The sequence below is a fragment of the Erithacus rubecula genome (genome assembly GCF_903797595.1).
Source record: "Erithacus rubecula genome assembly, chromosome: 3".
Lineage (NCBI taxonomy): Eukaryota > Metazoa > Chordata > Aves > Passeriformes > Muscicapidae > Erithacus > Erithacus rubecula.
Genome location: NC_136689.1, coordinates 55441823 through 55463027, shown reverse-complemented (window position 1 = coordinate 55463027; position 21205 = coordinate 55441823). Strand labels below are relative to the sequence as shown.

General features: G+C 36.2%; 1 protein-coding gene across 1 annotated transcript in view; it reads left to right on the top strand.

Moving 5' to 3' along the window:
• The window catches only part of ADCY1 (adenylate cyclase 1), a 144240-nt gene that overhangs the window by 109385 nt on the left and 13650 nt on the right, over positions 1 to 21205 (top strand). Inside the window, exons 10-17 of the mRNA XM_079301983.1 lie at positions 830 to 927; positions 4084 to 4168; positions 7098 to 7187; positions 10046 to 10302; positions 10856 to 10982; positions 19028 to 19144; positions 20278 to 20424; positions 20812 to 20910. Of these exons, the coding sequence (XP_079158109.1) occupies positions 830 to 927; positions 4084 to 4168; positions 7098 to 7187; positions 10046 to 10302; positions 10856 to 10982; positions 19028 to 19144; positions 20278 to 20424; positions 20812 to 20910 (1020 nt within the window). The remainder of the gene's footprint in view (positions 1 to 829; positions 928 to 4083; positions 4169 to 7097; positions 7188 to 10045; positions 10303 to 10855; positions 10983 to 19027; positions 19145 to 20277; positions 20425 to 20811; positions 20911 to 21205) is intronic.

Genomic DNA, 21205 nt, shown 5'->3' with positions numbered 1-21205 from the left:
ATCAGTCAACAATTGTTTGTATTATTTGTATTTACAGCCTTTAGTTTATGTGTTTGACAAAGCAAAAGTGGTATGTTTTTTAATTAATTCGGCAGCAGCATTTATTTTTCCACTGTAAGTCACTTTATAGGCTAAGATTTCATGTCACTAGTGTTTCAATTTAGAATGCTGTGTGCCATATTGAATCCAATTTTTTTAAGGTTTTAAGCATAAATTTTGATTTCAGGCTTCCAAAGTAATTTATTATTTGGCTGTAACTTTTTTCTTTCAAAATAAAAAGTCTTCTAGTGTAAATAATATTGAATTTTGGATTTTTCTGAGAAAACACTTTTGTGTTTCCACCCCTAGAAAGCTTCCTCTGGTTAATATTGTAGCTTAGTGGAATCAGGGACAGTAGCTGCTCCCAGGTGAGCCCATGTATCTCATTAGCAGCTGCCTCCAAGTCCACTTATTATTGTCCTGTCCTGAGCAGCTGAGGTGATAGGACTTCTTGAAAGCAGCAACAAGGGGTGTTTGGCCTTTTATCACAATGAGTAAATAAAGGGAGGGCCACCCCCTTCTGGTTCAAAGTGGCTGAATTTTTTTCTTCAAAAAGATAAACTTGTATGTGAGCCTAAACCAGTTTTGACTAGTTACAGGGTGAAAGAGAAAATCTTATGTGGACTTCCCTTATCTGTTTTTTCAATGTGAATTAAGCCATCATGTTTGTATTAAGTAGGGGCTTGTTTTACTTTAGGATTCAGTTCTTTCTTACTGAGAACGGACTAGGTGTGAGTGTCTGGGTACTTATAAAATATTTACTGTCTTAATTTCTTCCTTTCTTCAACAGTACCACCAGCTTCAGGATGAGTATTTCACCAGTGCTGTAGTTCTCTCACTAATTCTAGCTGCCTTATTTGGCCTTGTCTACCTTCTAATAATACCACAGTAAGTTTCTGTCTTTTGCTATCGTAACTCAAAGATTAACATCTTCAGATATCCTGTACAGGTCAAAATTAGTCTTTGGAACAGGAATGGGCACCTAGGTTAGAACCTTCTCACATGGGAGACTCTCTGTTAGTATACCCTCAGTCTAATTGTTCTCTTTCATTTGTCCACAGGAGACACTTTTCAGGACCTTTTTTAATTTTCTTTTGTACTAGTATGCACTGAGAGGAAAAAAAAATACATTTCAGTGTTTAATTAAACTTTCAGTGGCTCTTTTTAACTTACTCAAAGCATTTCTGCACCATAAACAAAGGTGTTACTGCACCTTTTCTAAATGTGTTCATGCTACTTTGGATTAAGTACTTCAGTTATTGATAGCAACATAGAAAAAAACATACAGAATATAATGGGAACAAAGTACTGAAAGTACCATCCAGCTTCACTGAGGCCTGCCTTTATAGCAGTTTTATAAGCAGCCTAATTTTGGCTATGCACATATAACTTGCATTGAACTAAAGCAAACATAACCAAATGATGTGTTTGGGAGGTGTCCTATGCCTATTGTTGAGTGATTGGTTGGTGACTACCTCATATTTTGTCATTTCTATGTGTATGATTACTAAATAAAAAATAATTAGACCACTTCCAAATCTAGAGGTAGATAGAATTGTGTGTAAGATATAAAAAATTTTAATAGGGAACTTTTTTCCAATTAGAATATCAAAACATTAATAATAAACTTTACTCACTTTTACTAACTATAATGATTTCAATGGGAATAGAACTGGCCACAGGACAATGCTTTTGAAAATTCCATTTAAATTATGGTATTTTCTATTCACAAATCCCCAGTTAGAATACTTCTATATTCTATTATTTCATGGTGAAAGATTTAAAAACACTTTATTCACATTGATAAAATACAAATACTCATTTTTAATATAGTACCTTTCTTTTAAAGAATTCAAAGTCAATGAAAACAATCATCATTTACATCACCATTTCCAGATTAATGACTGCTGACTAATTGGAGCATGATTAAGAAGTCTTTCACCTTCTTCTTCAGTAAGCCACAGCTGCAGTACATAGCAGTTTTGAACAAGAAGAAATAGTGCATTAGTGTAGTTGAAACTAGAATGAATTTCCAATAATCATATGATAGCCTTTCAAAAAACTACTGTCACTTAAAACCTGCTGGACAGAGATTCAGGCTAACTAGTGATCTGACAGACACACAACCTCCAGCAGAATATCACCACAGAAGGTCATGAAAATGGACTGGGTTAGTTAAAAAGCCACCCACTGAATGCTCCTAAGTTCTTTCTTCCATTGTCTGAGTGGTGGCTTCACACATCCAAATTACTATTCTTGGGCTCTTGCCTTGCTGTGACACAGATGCAAACATGAGCTAAATTAAAACTTAGGAAGCAGAGGAAAATTTCCCCTATTTCCAGCATTTGGAGCTTTAAGCTGTTATTTAGATTGCCAAAGATGCTACAGGTATAGCAAGATAATTCAAAAGCCAAGACAAGGCTTGTAATATGTTACCCTAATGGGAGAAGTGATATATCACAATATTTCAAGGAGGAGGTTGATCATCTAGACAAGAAAATGTCATAGGAAAGTCAATTACTGCATAAGTATGCAGAAATCAATGGTCTTGCCATTCTCACAATTCATCATTTGAGCAAAGCAGCTTCTCAACTAAAGACACATTTTGTATTCCCAGATGGAGGTGGTCAAAGTAAGGCTATGCTCCTGTCCAATTATGGAGGCATGTATGCAGTGTAGCTGCTAAAAGCCCTGACTATGAACCTTCTAATGTTTGATTCTTTGTTTGTTTAAAAAAAAACCAAAACAATGTATCCCTTCTGAGATGCCAACCTAAACGTCTGTCAGGGTCCCACTCAGTACTACTGTCACTTGTGAGCTATTGCTGCTCTATAAGATATTGTTGCAGACATGTCCCCCAAATTCTTTTCTAACATGCTACTACCCAGAATACAAGTGAATTCTCTAAAGGCATGAGATGCTTTGATTAATACTTGTATTCAGAATCCACACTAACAGCACCCAGAGTCACCTTCCCATTCTGAGTATGCATACTAAACCACACAATTTTCCCTGTTCCTGTATCAGTAGGAACTATTACATGAATATGATATCAAAGTCAAATAGTTAGGAACTCTAGAGCACTCTGCTGTTAGAAACCCTGCGCAAACACTCTCCCCAGTAACTGTCAAGGGCACAGATAAATATATGCCTGAACCCATTGCTCACATGGCTTCTGGATGACTGGTTTGTTCTCACAAGTCAGAAAAGAAGGTGTGAAGATCATGTTATGCTGCTGCCATACAGCCCTGATTCCATGGCTGGCATGGGGCCAGGCTTCCTCTGAGCAGAGATCAAATGCACCCACACTGGTGGACTAATTTTTGTCAGTTTGCTCACATCCATAAGGTACTTGTCCAAGAAAAGTTTTCCAGAGAAAGAAAGTTCGTATTTTGCACCCCTCTTCTCATTAAGAACAAACTTATTTTGATAGATCAGAAGAGGGAAAAATAAGAATTTAAAAATTATTAAAGCATCTTTGTGAAACTTAAGATTTGTCTAACCATTGAGGGAGACTCAAAAGGAGGGAGTTTTTCTGTTTCCTTAGAAGACAGTCTGGTCTGATTTTATGTGACATGCTAAATGTCTGAATTGAACGACCATTGATTTCTGAATCTTAGAGAAAGAGAAATGAGACAGAAAAGGCATCTGGTAACTGTTAACACCACTGCCAAGGCCAAGTAATTGAGTTACACACTCCCCTTACAAGGGTCATCATCCTGAATATTCTGAACTAGCCTACAATTAGAAAGTGTTTCTCCTGACTACCACACATTTGAATTCTTGAGGTGCTTGAAATTTCTGAGGTCAGAGTGGGGACCATTTACAAGACCATTTATTAATTTCATAGTCTTGAGAGCAGTGGACATCACTGCTAAATTTTCACTGTCATGTTTAGTGCAACAGCAAGGTAGAGGAGGACATCCTCCACCATTTATTTAAAATACTATTTCAGAAGGTCCCTCAACAGAAAATGAGATGAACAGTTTGTTCTCATCTGTTACTGACTTGCATTGCATTACTTATACTGTGTTTTGGTTCTAGGAGTACCATAGTTCTTGTTCTCCTGGTGTTCTGCATATGCTTCCTAGTGGCTTGTATTATGTATCTACATGTCACACGAGTACAAGTAAGTGATTTCAGATTTTGTGACTGTGTTTTGGTGGCCATGCTATGTTTGACCTTTGGAATATGAAGCCATCAGTGAATCTTCACAGATTCACAGACTCTGAAACATATGTGTTTTAAAGTTCCTTGGTAAATAATGTATTAGACACTTCTAAACCAGGGATCAATCATCTGAAAGGAGGCTTTTTGCATGAGTGATTGTTACAGCAGTGTAGCATTCAGTGCCATTAATTCTATGCTTTCTTTTTTGCTAAATCTTTCCTGAACACCTTCCACTAGATACTGTGTTTAAATAAACTGCTTAACCTGACTTTTACTCCTTTCTGACTGCACAGCTCCCTAGTTCTCCCTTTCCTGCTGATCTGGGTGTAAAGTCCTGCTAACTTCCCCTCTGTTTTCAAGATTTTTCCTGTCAAAACAGCAGCTGTTTTGATAGTAAAGCACAATGTTTTGCACACACAATCCTTGGCCTTTTCAAAACCTTCAGTAATGATTAATTCCCTTGCATTATATTTTCACAACACTAATGATGCAGAAGGATGTTTGGGTGTTTTAGGGGAGAAATAGGTCTGCCAGATCAGAATAAAGCATCCAAAAAAATACAGGCTAATTTTCTGATGAAAGAAATCAAAGTAAATTTATTCTTTTAGACAAATATCAAGAGAAAACACCTATGCAGTTAATCAGCTTTGCTGATCAGCACAAACTAATTTTAGTTTTTAAAAGTGCCCTTAGGCAGAAGAAAAGCATGTATTTTCATGGAAACATAAATAGGATATTAGCAGAGTATCAGGTACTGAACAGAACCTTATTCATGAACTTACACAATTATTTGGGAGCAACTTCGATGATGTCTTTTCTTTTATTAGAGCAGAGTAGATTATTATCTCTTCTTCTCTCTATAGATGGTAGAAATGCAGACAAAATTTGTAGAAGTAACTGCTCTTTATGCCATTTCCCTGGGGCTAGTGCAAACATAAGAAGTGTTCCATCTGTTTTGTCAGTCAAGAAAATTTTTATTTATTCCAGGTTCCTCCAGAGATTCAATACTATGCAGGATTATAGCATTAGCATCCAGCATTAGAAAAACAAAGAAATATAAACCCTTACAATATCACAATTTAAAACTTTGTAGCAAAAATTTCTCTTAAATAAAATTAATATGATGTGGATAATGGACATACAAATGTAAAGCAATCATCCCCCTATTTTAATCAGTTTTATGGCACTTACTTGTTCTTTCACACTGCACAAGTGACTCAGCTTCTCCATACTTTAGCATTAAACACCTTACTCATAATATCACTTTGATAGTATTTTACTGTACCAGTTACCTTGAATTTTGGTAACCTGTCGCTACTTATTTATTTAATAAAAATTCCACAAATAAAAGAGTACAAAGAAAATGAAGTCCAAATTTCTATGCTGTCATAAAAGTGCAGATACAATCTTAGAATGACTTAAAGTCAGAAGTATAAATCTTCTTAGCATCAGAATTTTAATTCAGACATGTCCCATACCTTACCTTTTAGTTTTGTTTTTCATTTTAACCCAATAGCCCATCATGTCAACATTTAAAACATATATGTACTACACAGACCAAAAAAGTTGTCAGTGCAATGTATCAGGACATGTGATCTTTGAACCTGTACTTTGCTTTGTCCCTATTAACCATCCAGCATAATCTTCAATCCGTGGGTATTATCTCTTCAATAAGCAGTAGACAGCTTATTTGGTTGCAAACTGAATTAATGGAATTTCTTTTTTCTTCAAACAAAACCCTTGTGTTTTATTTATGAGGATAATGCCACACATGTTCCACCCCATTTGGATATTGGTTTTTGGTCTAGTTAAATGGACAGTTTGATGGGTAAAATACTGTGTGGAAGATCACATTCAGAGCATAGCAGTTTATGATTACACTTTACCTGGAAACCAGTGATAAGTGGGATACTGCAGGAATTTATCCTGAATCCTGCTCTGTCAGACATTTTTATCAACAGGCTGGAGAAGGATGTGGCATATACTGATGTCAAGTTTTCAAATTACTTCAATTTTGTGAGAACAGCTGGCAGGATGACTATTCAGAAGGTTCTAGATAGGTTGACAGAATGGGCCAACAGGAATCTTATAAATACAGAATGGATAATACAAACTCCAGGCCCTGAGAAGTAATAATGCCGTGCAATGACACAGGAGGAGTACCAACTCTGCAAAAATGGCCCTGAGACTCAGGCAGACTGCACTTTTGAGCCCCTTGAAGTCCCTTCTAGTTGGAACTGTATGATAGTAATGAACAAATGCAGAAATAGTCTGTCTTTGTTTCATAGTGTAATTTTGGACATTGCTTTTCACAAGACTCCATTTCATCAGATATTTTTATTCTCTGCTGCTGTTTCTGACAAATTCAGTGTTTTTATGAGTCACAATAATTAAAACTATCCTGGCATTTAAACTGTCTAATATGACAGAATACACACATACCACTCCAAAATTCTATACTATCACACTATGTTCTCTTGGATCACAATTTGCAAGGCAAAGGAGCTGAAAATTTGCAAGGCGAAAGTTGGTTTGGGTATTTTTCCCATGAGAGCAAAATCAAATGCCATCCTAGAATATAATTTGCATCCTGAGTAGACATATAACTAAAATTTGTAAGAGTTTTAATTATAGTGAGAAATAATGTATAGCAATAGTAATTTCACATTTATTATCCCCAAAACTGCAATTACCATTAAAATGCACCTACACACTTACAAGTGAATAACAGTTACTACACAGCAATCACTGCAACTTTGTAATTTGCAGAACAGGTGAAATTTCTGTATCCCATATTCACTTTTCATTATAGACTACTAAAAAATAACAACCTCACTTTAAAAATATTTTGAATATTTTATCTATAAATCTTTTCTTTTCTTTCTTAGTGTTTTCCAGGGTGCCTGACAATACAAATTCGTACCATTTTGTGTATTTTTATTGTGATCTTAATATACTCTGTGGCTCAAGGCTGTGTGGTGAGTATTTGAATCAAGTTTCACTTCAGTTCACATTCTGTTTAAAGAACAAGCTGGTGCAGATCCATTAAACACATACCATATTCTCATCTGATTAATTCCTGCTTGTTTTATTATTCATACTTGCCGATCATGCTTTTTCAAAATTAAACCCCTTTGCTGCAATTTGAACTTTCATTGGCCTGAGACAGTGTATTGAATTTGGAATGGCAAAGCTATTAGCAATTAAACAGATAATACCTATTCAAAACAAATATAAATTTGTTCATCAAACCTTAGCATCATGTAGACTGGTGGTGTCATGTACATTGTGGGAAAACTGTTTTTAAATGTTCAACTTGCTTACTAGTTCAATGGCTAATATTTTGTGACAGACAAAGGTATGTGTCAAAACCAGATTGCTATTTCTATGTGGCAACTTATAGAACATATTTCTGTGTAATAATGAGGATATTTTTAGTCCAGGCAGATCAGAAAAGAGAGACAGATCTTAAAATATTGAGTTTTTTGTAACGAGAAGAGGTGCTTACACTGTGCTACTTATATGATCCATTCACATCTAAAGTCTAAAAAGCTTCTGTTGGATGAAATGAATGTGCTCAATACTTCTGAAAATTGACCTTCCTTTACTGTAGATTAGCAGAGTTCAACATGTTGGACTTGAATTCAAATGATGTTCAAACTTTCACCTAAGTATTTGTCAGTCAGTTGCCTTGACAAATTCCCAGTGCTCAATTTTAGCATTTTAGCTGCTAATGCTAATGAATTAAACATGTTAGGATGCTCAAAGGAAAGAATCCACACAAAAATAGCACATGAAACACAAATGGAAATGCTGAGAAGGCAAATGTTTCAAATCATGCCTCTCTGCAGAAAAGTATTCTGACAATTAATAAGACATGAGCAAGTCTCAGTGCTGAGATGCCAAGCCCCGTATTTTGTATTTTGTGTTTTGCATTTTCTATTTTGTATTTTTTATTTTGTGCATTCACTTGTCCCTGGACCTGCCCTGAGAACATAACTAGCTTATCCTCATGAACTGACTGAGCAGAGGATCCCTTTTCTATGGTTCCCAATATTCTGGGAGGAACAAAGAATTACTGATGTTGAGACATTTTTGGGAATTCCTGAACATCATCTGTGTAACACACAGCCTTAATGGCACACAGATGTATATATGGTTCCTAATGTGGACATAAGCACAAAATGCATCCAGCTTTGCAGTGATTTCAGGCTAGCTTCTCAGCAAATTCTGCATATCTGACTTCAGGATTGAGAATAGATCAGGTAAAACCTTCATGAATTAGATCAGGTAAAACAGATCCAACACTTACTTTGACCAAATGAAACAAGAACCATTGTTGCCACTTAAATACAGTAGAATGAGAAACATAAGCCCTAAGGCAATGCTGAACAATGGTGGGAGACAGATTGGAATTCAAGTTCTGACCTCCAAAAAGGCAGTGATCATTCAATTATAACTTAGAACACAACTTTACCCATTCCTGAACAAAAATAACTTGCAATCTAAGGAGAAATATTAATCAGTAGAAATTATTAGTTCCTGCAAAATAATGCCCCTAGATTTCTCATCTGTCAGAAGAGCTAGGTGACGAGATTCCTCTACTGGTTGTACAGCAGATGATGTTTACCTGGATGGATTACAGATCATTGATGAAGCCCCCATGCATGTGTATGGTTTTGGATGAGTTTAGTATGAAAGCATTTTTAAGGATATTGAACAAAATCCCATTAAAGGGATTTTTCATTTCACCCTCTCAATCTCATTTCATAGTGTTACCCATTATGAGTTTAACTCACTTTTTTTTTTTTTTATTTATTATGTCTCATCTTTCTAAGTTAATACAAGCCACTCTAAAATACATGGTTTAATCACCCTTCAAGAAGTCAGTCACTTTACAGCATGCTATAAAATTTCATTGTCAGTAGTTGGGATGAAATAAAAAGGTCTTAAAAAGCACTTCTAAACAGATGCTTAAGTACAGGGCAGAGCTTATGTGATGGTGCCTGTTAAATCAATTTTACACCAGCATCCCACTCTCCCCTACTTACACTAACTCTTACCCTTTTCCTTTGTAAGGGGTGAAGGTTGGACTGCAGTTAAAACTGGAGCTCTAGGGACTTGCACTATTTGTGAAATTCCTCTCTTCCTTGGGTAACAGCTCTGAGATATGTATATGACATTGTCTTTAGGAAAAGAAGGTTAGATTTCCCCAAATTTCCCATAAGAAATATACTAAAACTTTTTATTTCCCAGTGTAAGAAGGAAATGGAACTCCTTGGATAACTGAAATGACAGGGGTAATTAAAGATGAGTCTTTGTATTTGAAACATATATGACAGCAGAAGTAGCTGTGAGATGGAAAAAAATATGTTTAATTTTTCACTCAAAATATGTTTTACTTTTTATTTAAGTAATTGAAGTTTACATGAGTTACATAGTCAATAAAATAAACATTTCTTTCAGTGTTCTGTACAAGAACCTTTTTCACCTGCATGGCCACATAAAATGTTAACTGAAGTTCCTTAATTTTGCAGGAATATCCTGGCTTGATAATCTCTTAGGTTTGAGCACTGAGAGGGAAACTATTCAACTAAGCCCACACTTCAATTGGTTGCCCTTATTGGCATCTAATTAACAAATTGTGTCTCTCTCCTAAAACTCAGTGGAGCATTGCAGGAAAAGGAGATTTTAATACAGCATTGAGCTGAGTGGGAACTCCACAGCCATATTTTTTCCAATTAGAAATGAACTACAGTCAGCCTCCATAGCAACTACATTTCTGTTTATTTTGTATTTAACTTTCTTCCCTTCTCACTTCTCCTGTCTTTTCTAGGTTGGCTGCATGCCTTGGGTTTGGAATACCAATTCCAGCAGCTCAATAGTTATAATTTCTCCTGGTGGAACAAATAAAACAATGAATGAACTTCCATGTGACACAGCCCACTATGCTTTCCTTTCCTGTGTAGTGGGGACTCTCACCTTGGCAATATTTCTACGTGTATCTTCCTTGCCAAAAATGATTCTCCTGCTTTTTGTTACAATTTTGTACATACTTATTCTGGAACTCAGTGGTTACAGAAAAGCAGTGGGGTAGGTATCTTGCAGATTTTAACAGTGAGTAATTTGAGATAGATAGTCACACATTTACTACTTTTTCAGAATTGTCCTCTAGTGTTCAGTGCTGCCCTAGGACTGTAAAGAGTAAGAAAAACATCAGTCATCCTCTCCCCAACAATTGTAGGATCCAGTAAGGTCCACCAACAGGAGATCAGCTTTTGGGAGCTGGCAGTCTTTGCCCCATTGTTCTGTAGTTTTATGCTAATGTATCCCAGCTGAAACTTAAAACTTAATATTTCAGCAGCCTCAATCAATCCCAATTTCAATTAAGCTTTTGAGTTCTCCATTGTTTTTATATTTCCTAATTAAAAGCATACACACCTTTACAATCCTCAAGAAGTTGATGTTGGTGCGATGCAGGGATCAGATGTGCTCTCACCCATCTCCCTGCCCAGATGAACCCCTTCTGAAAAAGCTAGTGATTAGGAGGTACCAATGTGCTCTAAACTAAGGCTCTGATATTAAAAATGTGCAGTGTTATGTATTAGACCTCGAATAACCCATTTATTTTCCTCTTATTTTCAAGGGGCGGCTCCTTTTATATGCGTGGCTATGAACCAATTCTGGCTATTTTGTTATTTTCTTGTGCTTTAGCACTGCATTCAAGACAGGTGGACTTGAAACTGCGTCTGGATTACCTCTGGGCAGTGCAGGTAAATCACAGGACTTCATCCATACACACAGAATGATGCCTGACTTTTTGTCAAGATTATATTTATAAAGATTATTTTAGAGTTTTCTTTCTTCAGACCTATAAAATTTAATTTTCCTGGAGAACTGATTTTTTTTGTTTGTTTCTTTGCAGTTTCTCCAGTATATCATGAATCAAATAATGTATTTATATCTAAGATGCATTAGGAATAAATTGTTAACAATATAAATTTGAGATTAAAAATTAAATTCATGGGGTTTTTTATCTTATATTACAAAAAGGAGTGAAAGTAAATAAATATTCAGGTAAACTGAAAAGAAACAAATAAAATTGATAAAAGGAAATATCTAAACCGATATTATACAAAGAAACTATGGAACTTTTTCCCAGAGAAAGATCAGAAATTTATTTAGATACCAAGAGTAGGGGCCTTTTTTGGAAATATATTTCCTAACTATCATACACACAGTGAAAACCTATTGAAATTATATGAGCCATAACATGGGAGTCAGGATATGTCTACCTCCTGTCACACCTCTCAGCAGTCTAACTCCCACCTCCAAAGTGTTTTACACTGGCCCCCAAGGGAAGGAGAAAGTTAAATACGTAAGTTTATTTGGTGGAATTTGGAAGTTATCCTTACTGTAAAGCTTCCACACCTGGAGTTGACAGAGGTCATACTCTGTTCTCACCTGCACCCTCTTAACTGTTTTGTCAAGAGGACCATTTAAATCATCATAGCACTTGCTTTTACACTGAACATCAAGATTGGAATATGTGTGTTACTGTTTGACTGGAACATATCCCTGGCTCCACTGTATTACATAAAATGGAGAAATCAGTTATGACTTAGTTCTATTATCTTCTGCTTGAAAACTTTTTCTAAGTAGCAGTTAAGCTGTGTGGGATTTCTTGTTTGACTTGATGTCCAAGACTGTGTTCCCCTATTTTACACTTTAAGATTATCTTGTTCTGTAATTTCCATGAAGTCTATACTGTTCAACTAAGTGTGATAATTTAATTTTATTTTTGTCCTATGACCTGCAGTATTGATAACCGCTGTACCTTTTAACCTCAGAAGCTTGTTTTGGATAAACTGATACTAGTTTCTGTTTCCTGTGGTGCTAAAAACAATTTTTCAATGGGAAAAAAAGATCACTTGATTTTGAAATTCAGTGCAGCACCTGCCTTGCTGGATATTCACTAATTTTATTAGTTCCACATGGTGGAAGTATGTGAGTGCCATATGATCCATGAATACAAAACCTTCTCTATGTTATTCCTAGTCCTGAAATAGAGAATCAGTAATGTACCAGTTTTACTATCTTGTGACATTTCAATGCACCAAGAGTGAGTTCTTGCATCTGCATTCTTTTCATCATTCCAGCTACTGCAACTTGCATGGCAAACTGCACATCTCTAATGGAAGTGATGCTTAAAGATTCTTAGCTTTAAGTGAGCTTTTTATTAGCAATTAATCAGTTTAAAATAATTAAGTATGGAGTATGGCATGCTTCTCTACAGCCATAGTACTACTTACCATTAAACCATGTTGGTTAACTTGCTTATATTTCTGATAATAGGAGTTTTAGAAAGGCCATTAACTTAGTGCCCAGGACCTATGGAGATTTTCTGTTTTGCAAAGTGAGTGTGCTGATTCTTTGTGCAAACACTGAATTGCATGAACCAAATGCTAAAGACAGATTCACATCTCCCATCAGCCTGTCATTTTAGGAGGCTTTTCAATTGCTGACTTACATCTGGGGGAATTTCAGACTCAAGCACTATTCTGAAGGCTTCAAGCACTTTGTTTGCATACTTTTAGTAATACTTATTGTTGGGCTAATCGTGTAAAATGTTCTCAGATGAATGAATTTGAGGCATAAGCTGCAATAAAAAGGATTTCATAGATGATTTCTTTTATTTCATCATGAGCAACAGTTTAGTACTACTAAATTGCATTTAAACCATGAAAGTATCCTGAAACTAATCAGTAGGAATACAGAGATACATATTCAGTGCTCTGTGCTAAGGGCTGAGGAAAACAAACCTCCACATATTTTTTTTCACCCCATTGGGGGGAAAAAAGTGCTTTGAAGAAGAACAGTTTCAAACAAGATAAACTAATTTAGAAAAATTACAGTTTCAACACGTTAATCCCATTTCCATTCACCTGAGTTGCTCTACCAGAACAGTGATAAACACAGTAGAATTTATGTACATTGTATGGGAAAATGCTTTTTTTAATGGATGATGTGTTGATAAAACATTTATATTTGTACTTTCTGTTCACAAATCAATGGTTTTTTAGGCTATTGTTGATTTGCTATGGTTTTTTCTGCACCAGATTTAACCTTTCTGAATATCACAGTATTTTCAGAAAACATCTGTTGGTTGTTTTCTTGATATTTTTAATAGGCAGTGGGAGGAAAATTTCATTTTCTGCATAACATTGTTGAGTAACTCTGTCTTCCTCATATGACAATAACTATGAATAGCAAATATAGGAGATTTTACTTATTTGTGACTGATAATCACTTTTGATTATGCAAATTATTTAACAAAACTGGGAGAAAAAAAATGGACAAATAAATACAAATAATAAATTCATGAAGATGTAAAACTACCAAAAAAATGCAGTTGCTCATTCACCCAGGATTTGTCACAGGAGGAGAACAAGAATAATACAATAATATGGCTTCACTTGATGCAATCAATTGCTGCATCCTTTTGGGAATACCAGAATATCATTCTGCTCTCTTTTCTAGCCCATTACACTTGTAAGAAATACGAATTTTACAATCTACAGGCAACATTTACCAGGTGTCTTAGCACTTCCACTCAAAAACCTGGCCCTACAAAAGCAGTGTGATATGTTTGTTCCCTGTAGATGTAGTGCCATCTTCAGGTACCAAAAATGAGATTCCTGTGGCACTGCTGCCCAGCTTCTTTTTAACTGAATCTTGAAACTGTATTTTCACCTGGTGTCCATTTAGATGGTGTCTTTCCTGCAGCATTTTTAGGCTTATTAGACTGCCTGGTGATACAACTGTTCAGACCACTTCCCAGACAGAGAATGGGTACCCCTTATCAGCATTGTAAAAACCTTAGGATCATGTATAACTATGTAAAATGCAGTAGATGTTAGATTGATATAAAAAGTCATAGTACTAAAAAAAAATTAAATTTTGTCACCATGTCCAGTGCAAAAATAAGGCCTGATTTTAAATACTGCAGCTCTGCAAATACAGTTGTGTTCCACAAAATGACCTAGCTGCCACAAATACCAAACAGGTATAAGCAAACAGCAGAATGTGAAAAATTATATTGGTCATGCCAGTGAGCTTTCTTTCTTGTTTATTTTCACAATAATCTGTCTTGTTTTTTGAGCTAGTAGCTATTGCATAAATATCACGCTGGCAGCTTTCCTTAATTAACCAATGGGAGCAGAGGCAAATAGATGAAGACTTAAATGCCATTTAGCTGTTTGGATAATATTCCCACCAGGTATGTAAATACCTGTGATCTGTGCTATTTTAATCTTTCAGCCCCAAGTACTCCTTCTCTCTTCCCAGAGTCTGTTTTTCCTGAGAAAGAATGATGCCTGTGCCTCCTTTAATCTCAGCTGCTCAAGAGTAGGCATTAGAAGCTCATGAGTCACAAGGGAGAAGGACAGTTTTCATTGCATTTCCCTGAAGGGCAGAAAGCAGGAATCTGGAAAAAGGTCCAGAAAATACCAGTATTTGGCTTACTTCCCTCCCATATTATCTCTGTGATAGGGTAGTTTTAGAATCCTCACTGTTGGACAAGATCAAGTGTTTTTTTACTTCACCTTCCCTCTTTTATCCTCCCTTGTGAGAGATGCAATGACACATTTCCTCTTTCCCCAAGCATTTCCTGAGGAACAGAATAAATGAGAGCAGTCTTAGGCAGTGCAAGGCAAGAGGACAGATACTCAAGCTCTGTGCAGTAGTAGCAGAGGAGGTCACTTCAGCTCATATTCCTGAGGGATCACTTCAGTACTAAAGCAGGATGTTAGGCATGGTGTGTGGATGGGTTAAGTGCAGTCCATGCAGAGGCTCCATTGTGGGTATCAGCAACAATACAACAGTATTGCCCCAGTGTGTGGTCTAAGATAATATGCCTTTGCTTTTCAGCATGAGAAAGTAACTCAGAAGGAATGCTATGCTAATTCCATGAATGTTCTGCTTCTAATTCTGGGGCTAGGTCAGGCAGAGCTAACACAGCTTAGTTTGCAGGGCACTGCATTGCCCCACATGGGCATTGTCAAGGCAAATTTCTCCCAGAATACATGGAGAGAGTGCCCTCCTCTCACTCTGTTAGCTAGGAGGTGCTTGGCCTCAAATAGGTCAGGGAACAAAAAAGTAAGAGCACTCCCCTTGTTTTGCTGTTTGCATGATTTGCCCCTATTTTTGGTTTGCTATCATTACCCACCACAAATCATAGAATTGCATTGGTATTATTCAAGGGGTTTCCATGATGTTAGGGGTTTTTTCATGTGAAAACAAAGATTTTCTCAAACCCTTAGTGTTTGATTAGTCTGACCACAACCCAGGAAAGTTGAGATCCTTGTGCCCAAGCAGTCTGCCAGCTCCTCCAACTATGGGGATCCTACACAGGCTAGTGTGCTAGATCAGAGTGCAGTTCAACTGATCTGTTCAGGGTCACATGCCAAAAGAGAAAACTCCTTCTGGGTCTCCAAATCTTTTCTCACTGCCATTGACTGCTAGCACCCTTGAAAAACCTACATTAACAGTTTGTAGATAACAATCTTTATTAATAAAAAAAAAAAAAGGTTTAAGTTTTTAGGATTGCTGGTGATAGTATCTGGCTGGGAAAATGCATTCAAAGCAATGTACAGACCCCAGTGAGAGCTAGTTTATCATTCAGCATGTATAGAGTACACTTCTCACTCCAAGGTATCCATGCGGTGGAGAGGAGAGGTTCAGCCTACCAGAAGTTATGATGAAGTCTTCTCCTCATTCTTAACTCTTCTGTACATTTATGCAAAGCCTGAGTGACATTAGCCATACATCTCACCCAGTGAGGGTTGGTGGTGCCTTGGAGGCAGGTAACATTGGTGTACTATCTGAGATAACCTTGGGATGGGGATGTGTGTCATTCCAAGGAGGGTAATTTTGCCATGGCTGCTGATTCAACAGCAGGACATCTTCCTTTATCTCCCTTAGCTTCCAGCTTTTATGTGGCTTATCAACTAAAAAGTACCACCAAGTACCTCTTCTGCAAGGGTTTCAACAGAGCCTGGTTGCAGTGTCTCCACTCCACTCCACTCCACTCCACTCCACTCCACTCCACTCCACTCCACTCCACTCCACTCCACTCCACTCCACTCCACCCCACTCTCCATTTAGTCTCACATAGATTGGAACGTTGGGTGTGCTGACTGTGTTCCATCTGGGGAGTAGCAACCATACTTCCCACTATATTTTCCATACTGTTATCTTTAATTTCACCTCAAGTCTTTTCCCCACAATCTCATTTTTGGTCACTGAACCCTCTCAGAGCCAAAACTGTAATTAACAGTTCTGCATCCAAAAATGGAAGAGACACTTGTTAGGTTTGTTGAAAATGCAGCATTCTATCTTTAGCAATGGTGACATCATTAATGCCTTTCCATGCTCTTAGATGATTTTGCCACCACCTCAGACATGACTGATAGTTTGATTTGAGCCATTAGCTCTTCACTCCGAGTTCAGTTCTCTACTTCTTAGTCACAGCTGTTCCTTGCTCTGAAACCTTTCCTGTTTCCATACATAATGATGCATGTACTGGAGAATCCTTTCAATGATTTCTTCCAAAATGAACAGTTTGGTCTACAATTGGGCAAGGCAGAGAAATTTGATCACATATTTCCACATCAGAAATGAACAACAGCAGCTGCCAGTGATTGAGCAACATCACAACCCAAACAACACATCAAACAGATTACTGCACTTACCGACCCTGACTTGATTCCTTTGATTAGTCCAGAAATCTCCACACCTTGACTAAAAAGAGTATTGTTCTTTAGGGAGGTATTCTTAACACTCCTAGGAAGAAAGTAACAACAAAATTTCTTGTTCAAAAAATAGAGGAATGGATAAGGAAGACCTGACTGGATATTTTATTAAGATCATCAAATCAGTTCACAAATCTCTTTGCTGTTGTCAGAATTAAATTTCCCATGTTCCAGTGTGATGTAAAATGGAGATAAAAGCTTGGTTTGGATTTTCAGCTGCAGAATCTTTTTATTTTTCCTAATAAAACATTTGAATTCCAACAGTCAAACTAAATGCCAGAGGCCATTTCGCATGTTTTTAGAAAAAAGAGTAATTCAGAGTTATGCCACTAAAATAGGGGAAGGATATTTTAAGAAGAGAGCATGTGAAATTTAAAGAGCAAAGAAGTGTCAAGAAAACAGATCACAAGCAGGAGATAGATACTTACAATAAAAGCTTCAGGTGTCTTTCTTGCAAAACTTAATTGCTATTTAAAGTTTACTGATATTTCACCTCTGGAACAGGTTCTGTCTCTTATTACCCAAATTAGAGTAGGAGCTGAGAATTTATTTTAAAAAGGCAACAATTCCTGAAGAATTTGTGTTTATAAAATCAGTTCTCTTTCTGAATTTTTGCTACTTGTAAAGAAATTTAAAAACACAGAATAAACTTCAGGGCAAAGCAGACTGTGTAACTTGAATAAAAACATTGTTTCCTAAGTTTTGTCCTGGAAAATAAAACTTAGCTTCCTGAAAAAAAAATCACATTAAATAATATTGTTAGACCACATGAAGGCAAGAGGTGACTGGTTTTCTCCTACTTAGATAGGAATGGATACTGAGAAATTATGAGGATTTTGACTAGAAGAGGTTCATCAACGACTTTTCTGACTGGGGTTTCTCAACAAAGCCTGAGAATTTGGCCTTCCACTCTTCCACTTTTCCACTGACTGTAATCAGATAAACAAAATCACATTGGGATCAGATCACAGTAGATGACTTGTGAGTGTGATTGAGGAACAAAGAATAAACTGCAATTTCTGTGAGATGAGTCTGATACTGATCAGGTGTTTCCTAATGGAAATCAGTGCAAGGCCAGAGGTCACTCCAAGAACAAGGAGTGAATTCCAGAGAAGTAATTTTGCAGATAAATTTACGGAAGATTAGGCTGGGATTTGAAAAATCTAGGAGTCCTAAAAGGGATTCCTAGATATTCAATATTTTTCAAATAATGGGTCTAATCTTTGAAATTTTTTTCCTATTGTGTGACTCACACTAACTCTGTGAGTCAAGCACTTGTAAAAATATACCCAAATCTTGGGTTAGGGACCTCAGATGTGTTAACTCCTAAGCACTCTTTCTGAATGCTGTCATTCGTATCAGTAAAAGAATTTCTGTTGTGAAGGAACTATATATATTTTTTCATGACAAACACCTACATAATTAAAACAATCTCTAGAAATGTTAATCATTTTTATATAATTTTTTAAGAACTGTACATAATTCTTCAGGATGCTCAATTTTAAAATCTCTTTCTCTGTTGAAGTTATTGTCTTATAAGATTTTTTTGAGTTTTACTGCAAAGTACACAGGTTTGCTTTAAACACTGTAGATTCTCACTGGCTTCTCTTGTCTGAAAGATGGATCACATACTGCTGTCACTGTGTTGAACTACCTGGGAAGTAACTGGCCTCTGAGGCCAGATGTAATTTAAGTGGGATTATTCTGGTTTACTCTGTAAACATATCAAGCTTCTATTTAAAAGAAGAGAAAACTACAGAAGATCCCAATGCACTTAGCTGATCAAACCCTGGAAACAGCTGAGAGACTTTAGCTTGAATTACTAGGGATTTAAAGGGATTTTGCCTAATGTAGAAGCATGGTGTAGGAGAACTGTTCTCAATCTACATTGCTACTCTACATTTTGTTCATTTTCATTTCAAAGGATGAGTTAATGGACGCTATTTGATAGGCTGAGCTAATTTTTTGCATTTTGGAAAAGTTTTTGTTTTCCTCTATCCCAACAGGCAGAAGAAGAGAGAGATGATATGGAGAGAGTCAAGCTGGATAATAAAAGAATTCTTTTCAACCTGTTGCCAGCCCATGTTGCACAGCACTTTCTCATGTCTAATCCAAGAAATATGGTAAACCAAGAAAAAATTTAAATGCACACTGTATGGGTGTTGTTTGAGCCACCTTCCACCTGTATGCTTTCAAAAAAGGCTTGGAAAAAAACCTTGTTCATGTAAAAAAAGTAGCTTTGTTAAAACTCATAGTTCAAGAATTAGTTTGAGATTATTTGTTTTGCTATATAGTCCTCCTTCTCTGAAGAATTTTAATAAAATTCAGGATAAGGGAAGGTCATCATTCAACATCAATGTAACCAAGTACTTGCATGTGAATAACTTTTTTTTTTTTTCATTTTCTAATCAATGCAGGATATTGGAATTTATCACAGTATTTCATGAGCTCAGTTTGGTTCTGAATGGTGAGGTGTATGAACTGCCAGACACTTATGTATTACCATTTTGGTTCTGGAAAGTATGCTACCATTACCAAAATCATCTATTTAAAGTATAAACAGAGAATTGTATGTACTCAAGGAAGAGACAGATTAACATAAAAGGCTGCAGTGACTAAAGAAATTGGTTCAAGAAGGCCTTATGAGAGTCCTTCTGGTCATCAGAAAACCATCTGAAAATCTTCAGGACTGGAGCAGCTGTAATGTCCATGATACTGCTGTTGAGAGTTTGGGTCAAAGTATTTGAACCACAGAAGAGTGATTTTGCTTTCTTTGAGCCTTCCACATTTTTAAGCAGAAAACCTTACCATACAGAAGCATTATATTATTTAGGCCTCTACAACACATGGAAGGAGTTGAAGGAGTGAGGCCAGTTATGCACTGCAGGATAAAATTGGTCCATCTCTTATTTTGCTTATAAAACAAGATTGAAAAAATGTAATTATTTTTCTCATACAATGGAAGATCTATAACTGTTAAAACTTTCTCCAAATTTCGGCTCACTGCTTCTATGTCTAAACAGAAAAAAAACCCCAAGTTATTTTAAATTGGTTTAAAACCTTAGAAGTTAATTTTCTATTGTGGTCTTGAGTGAGGACATCTTTCAACATCCTTTTAAGAAGTCTGTTTTTCTCTTTAGAAAAACTGATGGCTTTGTCCTAGCTACTGCTTAGCAGTAGAATAAGTATTGTAATAATGATGTTTAGTTTAGATTAATCTTTTAAAATAAAAATTGCATCTGCTTATGAACTACAGGACCTTTATTACCAGTCATATTCACAAGTGGGAGTGATGTTTGCGTCCATCCCAAATTTCAATGATTTCTACATCGAATTGGATGGCAATAATATGGGAGTGGAATGTTTACGCCTGTTAAATGAAATTATTGCTGATTTTGATGAGGTAAGGTCTAAATACTTTGTCTTTTGACCATATCAGTTCTACCAAATAACTATCAATGAGATTATCTGAAGTAAATCGGTGTATCTTGAACTGTTTAATAAAACAGTACTGTAAACCTCCTGTTTAATCATAGCTGATGTCTACTGGGTTTCTCCAAAGTGCCAAATTTGTACTTTTATGCACATGCATCTGACCTAAAATTTCTCTAATATGATAAGAGTATCAAAAATGGAAGTTAATAGCAGTTTTTTCAGTGACCTCAAAGTGGGCCAGACTCAACTTAGCAAATATGATATGGTTTAATGAACTTGCACATATTGTCTGATAACTATGGTTGCTTGTCTAAAATATTATGTAATATTTAACAGTTTTATGTTTTAAACAAAGCTTATGGACAAAGAATATTATAAGGATATTGAAAAGATCAAGACAATTGGAAGTACATATATGGCAGCTGTGGGACTTGTACCTACTTCAGGAACTAAGGTAAGAAGATTTTACATAACAGTCTTATGTGAAGGAACAATTTTCCTTCAGTTTTCAGAGGAACATCAGAAACACAACTAATTTTGTGAGATTATTGATAACTTGTATGACTTCTTTACATTTTTAATCTGAAGTTCAAAAAATTGCTGTATCCAGAAAAGGAAAACTGCCATTTGTTTATGCAGCTTCACTTGTGATTTCACTGTCTGCAGCTTTGAATTACTTGCAAACTGGTGTATAAAAGTCTCTAAATCAGAGTGGTAGTATCTTACACGGCCTTGTAAGATGCAGAGAA